Genomic DNA, 10,000 nt, shown 5'->3' with positions numbered 1-10,000 from the left:
TGTATGCTTAAAGCCTGAGACCGAGTATACAGTTTAAAAGTTGAATGTAGATAGTGTAATGGATGTTGATAGACAGAAAGTTGAATGGATGTTGATAAGCAGATTGTTTTTGATAGTTTAATGGGTGGATGAGAGAATGGTTTGAAGAGGATGAATGGATAGAAAGTTGGATGGAATGTGCCTTATATCCTTGTAGAATGGAGAGATACAGAGAGAGTTGACCTAGTTGAGCAGAAAGCAGTTGATACAGGTGCAATCAATTTAACTGGCTCTTTGTGATGTCATAGTGCCAATGCAAAGTATATGGGGGAAAATAAGCTTGTTTTTTTGTTAATATCTCAAAAAGTATAAAGTTTACAAAAACAAAAAATACATTGCTCAAGTGTCCTTTTCAAGACCTGCAGTACGTTACAAAGTTTGAACAAAGTTTCTATGTTAAACGTTTGAAGCTGAATTAGACACAGAAATTGGTTAGGAGAATAATAATAATAAGAAGACTTTAATGCACTGTAAAGTATGTTTGTGTGAACACCTGTTCATGTGAATGTGTGTGTGTCTGTGTTTGTGGGTGCATCTGTGTGTGCCTGCACCTGTGCGCTTGTGTGTGCGCACCTATGTGTGTTTGTGTGTGGGTGTGTGTGTCAGATCCCTGCTACTATGAGTGCATCTGAGTTGGTGTGTGAGATTCTGGATCGAAGGAAGATCTCCGTCAGAGACAAGGACTACTGGTGCTGCTTCCAGATCAACGAGAAGGAGGAGACTGGTAATACACACACACACACACACACACACACACAGGTTGCTGAGAGGTTTAAATCTGTGGAGTATGTTATGTATCCAACAGCAGACTGCAGGGTTTTTTTCCATCGGTATTTAAATAGTTTATAAATTATGTTTTAAGGGTTAAATAATGTAATAAATAATGTCTCTCTCCTTGTCTCACCCCTATCTCTTCTCATCCCCCCCCTTCTCTGTCTCTCTCTCTCCCATAACAACCCCCTTCTCTGTCTCTCTCTCCATCTCTCCATCTCCCCCCCCCCCCCCTTCTCTCCCTCTCTCTCCCCCATAACCCCCCCCCCCCTCTGTCTCTCTCTCGGTCCTGCAGAGCGCCCCCTGCACTTTCAGGAGCGGGTTCTCCCCATTGTCCACTCTTTGGGCACAGAGAGTCACCTGCTGGTCAAGAAGCATTATAGCATGGAGGCCATGCTGGTGTTTCTGGGTACGACACACACACACACACACACATTTAAAAAAACATTGACACAGAAAATGCACACACACACACACACACACACACACACACACACACATTGACTCATTGAAAGCAAACACACATACATATTCTGTTACATCCTTACATAAAACATTTATGTATACAAATGAGTATATGAACTGTATTACTGTTCTTTCTTAAGCCAAGAAAGACATGTGTTATAAGGCGTGTGTCTGTCTGTGTGTGTGTGTGTGTGTGTGTGCGCTGTAGCCAGTAAAGTGGACGTGGCCAAACATGGTATGATGCGTTTTCGAGAGGAGAGAAGTCTTCTTGGTCTCACCACGGGCAGCTTCAACGAGAGATACTTCATACTGACGCCTACTTCACTCCGTCTGTACAAGGAAGTTCGGGTGAGTGTGTGTGTGTGTGCGTGTGTTGATGTTGATACTCCATACCCACAACCCTCTGTATGTGCATTCTTCATGTCTGACAGTCAAATTTTGTCATAGGATTTATGTGGTTCGAGCAGTGAATTAGCTTGTGTTTACTGTGCGTGTTTATGGAAAAAGAATGAAATATCTGAAATATAATTAAATATAATTATAATATAAATATATTTGCGGCAGATTTGCAGCAAACTTGTGGGAAACAAATGAGTTCAGTATAAATATATTGCCAAAAGTTTGCTGCTAGAGGCAATCTTCCAGCAAAGTTCTGGCAACAATAAGGAATGATTTGCCACCACACTAAGCCAGTAATGGCAAACTTCCAGTCAACTTCTGGTGACAAACCTAATTTGCATATGACATTGCTGCAAATTTGCTGCAACATTGCCAAAAGTTAACCGTAACTGTTTGCTAGAAACCAGACATTTTTATGTAAGGGCTAGGCTAAAGCAGCAGTCAGCTGGCTATTTAGCTTGTGTGTACCTGCTTGCTGTGCGTGTTTATGCTAGGCTAAAGCAGCAGTCAGCTGGCTAATTAGCTTGTGTGTACCTGCCTGGTGTGCGTGTTTATGCTAGGCTAAAGCAGCAGTCAGCTGGCTAATTAGCTTGTGTGTACCTGCCTGGTGTGCGTGTTTATGCTAGGCTGAAGCAGCAGTCAGCTGGCTAATTAGCTTGTGTGTACCTGCCTGGTGTGCGTGTTTATGCTAGGCTGAAGCAGCAGTCAGCTGGCTAATTAGCTTGTGTGTACCTGCCTGGTGTGCGTGTTTATGCTAGGCTAAAGCAGCAGTCAGCTGGCTAATTAGCTTGTGTGTACCTGCCTGGTGTGCGTGTTTATGCTAGGCTAAAGCAGCAGTCAGCTGGCTAATTAGCTTGTGTGTACCTGCCTGGTGTGCGTGTTTATGCTAGGCTAAAGCAGCAGTCAGCTGGCTAATTAGCTTGTGTGTACCTGCCTGGTGTGCGTGTTTATGCTAGGCTAAAGCAGCAGTCAGCTGGCTAATTAGCTTGTGTGTACCTGCCTGGTGTGCGTGTTTATGCTAGGCTAAAGCAGCAGTCAGCTGGCTAATTAGCTTGTGTGTACCTGCCTGGTGTGCGTGTTTATGCTAGGCTAAAGCAGCAGTCAGCTGGCTAATTAGCTTGTGTGTACCTGGCTGCGGTGCGTGTTTATGCTAGGCTAAAGCAGCAGTATTTGTCGTTAGCAGCATTAGTGTGTCTAGTGTGTCATCAGCAAGATAAAGCCCAACGGGCGCGACATGTGCCATGTGTGTCATTTGTGTGTGTGCGTGTGTGCGTGCGTGCGTGTGTGTCACCCCACCTCTATGAGTATATGCTGCCATTAGTGTGTGTGTGTGCGTGCATGTGTGCATGTGTGTGTCACCCCACCTCTATGAGTATATGCTGCCATTAGTGTGTGTGTGTGCGTGCATGTGTGCATGTGTGTGTCACCCCACCTCTATGAGTATATGCTGCCATTAGTGTGTGTGTGTGTGCGTGCATGTGTGCATGTGTGTGTCACCCCACCTCTATGAGTATATGCTGCCATTAGTGTGTGTGTGTGCATGCATGTGTGCATGTGTGTGTCACCCCACCTCTATGAGTATATGCTGCCATTAGTGTGTGTGTGTGTGCGTGCATGTGTGCATGTGTGTGTCACCCCACCTCTATGAGTATATGCTGCCATTAGTGTGTGTGTGTGTGCGTGCATGTGTGCATGTGTGTGTCACCCCACCTCTATGAGTATATGCTGCCATTAGTGTGTGTGTGTGTGCGTGCATGTGTGCATGTGTGTGTCACCCCACCTCTATGAGTATATGCTGCCATTAGTGTGTGTGTGTGCGTGCATGTGTGCATGTGTGTGTCACCCCACCTCTATGAGTATATGCTGCCATTAGTGTGTGTGTGTGCGTGCATGTGTGCATGTGTGTGTCACCCCACCTCTATGAGTATATGCTGCCATTAGTGTGTGTGCGTGCATGTGTGCATGTGTGTGTCACCCCACCTCTATGAGTATATGCTGCCATTAGTGTGTGTGTGTGCGTGCATGTGTGCATGTGTGTGTCACCCCACCTCTATGAGTATATGCTGCCATTAGTGTGTGTGTGTGTGCGTGCATGTGTGCATGTGTGTGTCACCCCACCTCTATGAGTATATGCTGCCATTTGTGTGTGTGTGTGCATGCATGTGTGCATGTGTGTGTCACCCCACCTCTATGAGTATATGCTGCCATTAGTGTGTGTGTGTGCGTGCATGTGTCACCCCACCTCTATGAGTATATGCTGCCATGTGTGTGTGCGCGTGCATGTGTCACCCCACCTCTATGAGTATATGCCATTTGTATGTGTGTGTGTGTGTGTGTGTGCGCGTGCATGTGTGTGCGTGCATGTGTCACCCCACCTCTATGAGTATATGCTACTACATTTACATTTGTTGTTGTGTCTCCGTGTGTGTGTGCTTGTGGGTGTGTGTATGTGTGTGTGCGTGTGTTTGTGTGTGCTTGTGTGTGTATGTATGTGTGTGTGTGTGTATAGAGTAATCGTGCCGAGAGGGAATGGCCAGTGAAGTGTCTGAAGGTATATCTGGGCATCAAGAAGAAGCTCCGTCCACCTACATGGTAAGAATCTCACACACACACACACACACACACACACACAGCTCACACACACACTCACAAGCGAACCCCCCCCCCCTCCCCTTGAGTGGTTCACATTGTTTCTAGATCATTGTGCAGAGTGATCAAATGCATATTACCAGTAATTAATTGCAAATTGCTTGATTAGAATAAAAAAAATATTACAATAAATGGAAGAAAGAAGCACTTAAAAGCACGACACACAACGTCTGCAATGCTTATACTTGTTCCTGTGTGCATGTGAAACAAGAAAAAATAGTTTTTGACCAAATTGTCACTAAAATTCTCTCTCTCTCTCCTTCTTTATCTCTCTCTCTCTGTCTCCCTCTTTATCTCTCTCTCTCTCTCCCTCTATCTCTCTCTCGCTCTCTCCTTCTTCATGTCTCTCTCTCTCTCCTTCATGTCTCTCTCTCTCTCTCTCTCTCTCTCTCTAAAATGATGTCTCTGCAGTTGGGGTCTGACTGTGATATACGAGAGTGACAAACCTGACAAACAGGAGAGACAACAGTGGTGAGTGTGTTAGCGTGTGTGTGTGTGTGTGTGTGTGTGTGTTTGTGTGTGTGTGTCATTGCCATAACAATTTCCTGAAGAGTTCAGATGCAAAAGCCACTAAACGCCACCTCCATCAAAAATGAGATAACGATAGTGAGTGAATGCTGTCCTTACATACAATAGTATACGTTAATAAATGCGCTTCAAAACCCGCTAAATACCACTGTCTTCCTGGTCTGATATTGATTTGTAGGCAGAAGCCTCTAAACAGCGCTTCCCTTTGCCAGTAACAGCCTCTACATTCCGAGAACCAATCAGAACGCAACATCGAATCATGTGACTTCAAGTAGTTACGGTACAACCAAAGATATTATATATTAGAAAGGTAGATACGGCATTGGGCTCCAGAACGTGTGTAAATAGGTGGGACTAACGATCACTGGAGGTCAATGGAGAATCACCTGTCACACAGGTGTGTCTGATTAGACATCACACAGGTGTCTCTGATTAGACATCACACAGGTGTGTCTGATTGGACATCACACAGGTGTGTCTGATTGGACATCACACAGGTGTCTCTGATTGGACATCACACAGGTGTGTCTGATTGGACATCACACAGTTGTCTCTGATTGGACATTGGACATCACACAGGTGTCTCTGATTGGACATCACATAGGTGTCTCTGATTGGACATCACACAGGTGTGTCTGATTGGACATCACACAGGTGTGTCTGATTAGACATCACACAGGTGTCTCTGACTGGCGGCAAGTGTTGCCCGTTCGCCATTTACCTGGCGGCCAGAACGAGGCTACAGGGTACACTTGCCATCACACCTCAGTGCAGCAGATGGTGGTAATGCACTTTGGTTGCAAACTGCCCAAAATAAAAGCTCACAGAAAAAGAAGAAGGGTTCGCTAGCCTGTTTTTCTTCTTCTTCAGTGAGGTTTTTTTTTTTTAGCAGTTTGCAAACGGAGTGCATTACCACCACCATCTGCTGGACTGAGGTGTAATGGCAAGTGTACTGTACCCTTTAGCCTCATTCTGGCAAATACGGCAGGTAAATACGACGAATAGACAGTAAGGTGTTTGGCCCCAGCAATATGGCGGCCATGTTCACATGTCACCTAATAGAACTGGACAGACAATGCGGTATCTAGCTTTTAATATATATGGTTACAACAGGACGGCATACGGATGGTGTGAATGATCACACTAAGTATAAGTATTAAGTATATATACTCTTTTGATCCCGTGAGGGAAATTTGGTCTCTGCATTTATCCCAATCCGTGAATTAGTGAAACACACACAGCACACAGTGTACACACACAGGGTACCACCAGAATTGTCAGACCTAAATTTAAGACTTTTTAAGAACTTTTTAATACCACTTCAGATGAAATTTAATACCTACATCGCACCCATTCGGATAGAATAAATAATATCAAAGGTAAGATTAAACCTCAAATAATTACTAGTTAAGTGTTTTAAGTGTTTGAACATGCCTGTTCAACATGAACATGACAGCAGTGCAGTGGCAACGCAAAGATTTGTCGCGGTATTAATGTGACTGAATGTCCTGCTTCATGGACAAATTTACACGGAATAGAACCTAGTTGAGTGTTTCAGGGATTAAAGTGAAAAAAAAAAAACTTTTTTCAGGCCATAAGTCATACGTTGTTCATATCTACCTATAGAGATGGCACCCCTTTTGCGGTCGCGACCTATTGGTTTTTAATGTACAAAAAGATGCAAACAGCAAAGTAAAGCACCAAATAAACACCAAAACGAGGCTACAGGGTACTCTTAAGTTACTATATAATTAATGCCACCTACAGGTGAATGCATAGAACATAACAATCCTATGGTTTGTGTACCCTGTAGCCTCGTTTTAGCCGCCAATGGCCGCCATGTGAATAAGGCGAATTGAGAGTGTTCTTGATTGAGATTGAGTTTTCCTGATGAACAAAACAATATTTCAATACCATCCCTGACCATTGCTGATTAGCCATTGCTGTTCTTTTCTACTGCAGCAATATTGTAGCAAGGCTTTAACTTACACTCTTATTTAATTACTTCAGGCCAAAAGTATTTAAAGGGGAGATTTTATTTCTTGTTAATATGCAATTCAACACCAAGTAAAATCTATAAAATCAAGTTTGCAAGACTTCACATTTCCTCATCAAAGTAACGAATCAGAACAGTCTAGATATTGTTCATATTTCCATTTGTTGCCTCATCCGCATCTAATGAAAACATGGTAATTTTGAGTTTTACAGACAACTCAGTTTTCCAATGAGCAGCAATACTGTGTGTGCTCATGCAGACCTCCGCATCTGATAACGACAATCTGGAGAGGGCGCTTTTGTCTTCAGCAACAGATTGTATAAGGTTGACAAGAGGTTGCGATATGGTGAGGGACAGGTCGTGTTGCGCTATGAAAGAACATGCTTACTTAGCGCAAAACCGGTCAGCCATAGATAAACGTACACAAATCATGACGCTAATATGCGAGGTTCTGGTAGGCCTACTGGTTATGGTTTTGTGCTATACATTAATAATAGCAAAGTTTTAAGTTGACTATTTTAATTGCATGGTTATTTTTTGTCAACATACGCTCACAACCTACTGTCGTTAAAAGTGAGGCCTAAGCCAAATAGGCTACAAGGCTGTCTGTGCGTCATAAACACGACTGATCCCCTTACTCAACATAAAATAATAATGTCGCGAACTGTGAACACGCTCAGTCAAAACCTTCCGTCGCAAATTGTGAAAAACATTGTTGTACATGTCATAACAGACGGAAGGCATAGGCTACGGTTTATATTGCGTCACTTTACACATAATGTTAGTTGCATTGATTAAAAACTGTAACAATAATAGTACATCGGGTGGCATAGCAGGCTATCTGTTCAAGTCATAGGTGACACCCAAAATGAATGACCTCCCCTGACAAGAGTTCGCGATAGTAATAAATTGTCTACATTGATGCATGGAACACAGCCTCCGAATTCGCACATAGAGCTCACAATAGCATATCCAAAAAAGTTAAACGGATTGGGCAACCTCATCAGCTGTCTCGATTGTGTCAGACCGTCCTCCAGACGTGTTCTTTTTTTTTTAAGCAACCGCCCCAGGCCAATGAGACAAGCGTGTAGCTACAACATAAACAAAGCGAAACTCATGGCTGACGTATCTTCTTGAGCGATCTCTGATTGAGACACAGAAAGTTCTCAAGAACACTATAGGTCTTTAAACATTTACCATCACACACATTCATTCATCGGACCTAATATTTGTAGTTGCCTTAAAAAAGGAAAAGAAAAGGTGATAGCCCCCCCCCCCCCCTCCTATTTTTTTTTCTCACCGGATCTGCATCGATCTCAAATATGACATTTCTAAAATCAAATTGACGGAAATCCGTCGTACGACGGAGAACTTTAATCCTTGTGATTTACGCTACGTGAGGATATTAGACTAAATCTACTGATCATTTGAAAAATTAAGACTTCCGTGAAAAAATTCCAGACTTTGAGGTGAAATTCAATACTTTTTAAGGCCTTAATTTAGGAAAATGAAATGTAATACTTTTTAATACTTTTAAGACTCCGCGGGTACCCTGACACAGTGAGGTGAAGCACACACTAATCCCGGCGCAGTGAGCTGCCTGCATCAACAGCGGCGCTCGGGGAGCAGTGAGGGGTTAGGTGCCTTGCTCAAGGGCACTTCAGCCATGCCTACTGGTCGGGGTTCGAACCGGCAACCAGGTCCGAAGTGCTAACCAGTAGGCCACGGCTGCCCTCAAATGCCCTACAGTATATTCAATATTACTGATGATGATTCTTGACTTGGTATCGGTATCGAAACATTAATTTTGGTATCGTGACAATACTAAAGCAGAAAACAACACAGTTCATGGATGCTATGGTAAGGAGGAAATCTGTTCCATGTATAGGAGCCTGATAAAACAAATGAAAAGAAAAGAAAAGTGATCTCTTCATATGCTGTCTCTCTCTCCCTCTCTCTCTCTAACTGTCAATAAAGGAACTTTAAAAGTCAAAGTCTCTCTCCCTCTCTCTTTTTCTCTCTTCTCTCATTTTTGTTTTCAGTAAGCTTTCATGCCAAAGCATAGCAATATACCATGCTTGATAAATTAATTATAAATAAGATCTCTCCCTCTCTCCCTGTGTGTGTGTGTGTGTGTGTGTGTGTGTGTGTGTGTGTGTGTGTGTGTGTGTCCTCCTCAGGTATCTGTGCTGTGATACTCAGACTGAGCTGAGAGAGTGGTTCGCCACCTTCCTGAGCATACAGGTAGGGTAGAGATATCTTCCTCATCCTCTTCCTCCCCCTCCTCATCCTTCTCCTCCTCATCATCTTCCTCCTCCTCCTCATCTTCATTTTCCTCCTCCTCATCTTCCTCCTCCTCCTCCTCATCTTCATCTTCCTCCTCCTCCTCTTCCTCCTCCTCCTCTTCCTCCTCTCTGCTCAGCATATATATACATATATACATGTATCCGCATAGTCCCATATATACAGTATATGCACATACACATACACAGACAGTATACCCACATAGTCCCATTAACCTCCATACCCCCCCCCCTTTCTCCCTCCCTCCCTCCCTCCCTCTCTCCCTCTCCCTCCCTCCCTCTCTCTCTCTCCCTCTCTCTCCCTCCCTCTCTCTCTCCCTCTCTCTCCCTCTCTCTCTCTCTTCATCCCTCTCTCCCCCCCTCTCTCTTCACCTCTCTCCCCTCCCTTCCTCTCTCCCCCCCTCCCTCTCTCTTTTCATCCCCCTCTCTCTCCAGCATGAGGGCAGTGTGTGGCCAGCAGAGGGCTGTAAGATGCGCTCTAGCCGCTCCGTGGTGTCCGAGGCTCGCCTGGGTAACGTTTCTCTCATCCCTCTCCGTGGCAACGAGAGCGACATTCGGAACAGTGTGGCCGCCTTCACCGCCGACGCCCTCGCCGTGAGTCTCAGCCAATCACAGCGGCCTGTGCGGCTGCCAATCGGGCTCAGAGGCCTAGCCCCACCCTTTTGCATAGCCATGGAGATGAGCTTAACTCCTTCCCTCCTCAGCACATGATTGGCTGACCTAAAGCTCTCCCTGGCTGGGGGTGGGGTTAATCCTCTGGGGCGGGGCTATTGGGTTTGATTGATGTGTGGTAGTAGGCTCAGACAATGTCTAACACATTGTCTTAACCATAGCCCTACCCAATACAGAC

General features: G+C 44.5%; 1 protein-coding gene across 7 annotated transcripts in view; it reads left to right on the top strand.

Annotated features, from left to right (window-relative positions):
- The window catches only part of LOC121683331 (arf-GAP with Rho-GAP domain, ANK repeat and PH domain-containing protein 1-like), a 100,180-nt gene that overhangs the window by 87,544 nt on the left and 2,636 nt on the right, over positions 1-10,000 (top strand). For 6 of the 7 annotated variants that reach the window (XM_042062936.1, XM_042062938.1, XM_042062935.1 and 3 more), the window contains 7 exons: positions 646-763; positions 1,106-1,219; positions 1,484-1,623; positions 4,184-4,266; positions 4,735-4,794; positions 9,028-9,091; positions 9,586-9,744. In XM_042062936.1, the coding sequence (XP_041918870.1) occupies positions 646-763; positions 1,106-1,219; positions 1,484-1,623; positions 4,184-4,266; positions 4,735-4,794; positions 9,028-9,091; positions 9,586-9,744 (738 nt within the window). The remainder of the gene's footprint in view (positions 1-645; positions 764-1,105; positions 1,220-1,483; positions 1,624-4,183; positions 4,267-4,734; positions 4,795-9,027; positions 9,092-9,585; positions 9,745-10,000) is intronic. The other variant, XM_042062939.1, reaches the window with a different exon arrangement.

The sequence above is a fragment of the Alosa sapidissima genome, chromosome 15 (genome assembly GCF_018492685.1).
Source record: "Alosa sapidissima isolate fAloSap1 chromosome 15, fAloSap1.pri, whole genome shotgun sequence".
Taxonomy (NCBI): Eukaryota; Metazoa; Chordata; class Actinopteri; order Clupeiformes; family Clupeidae; genus Alosa; species Alosa sapidissima.
Note: the sequence above shows the minus strand (reverse complement) of the source record. Positions and strands in the feature narration are given on the sequence as shown.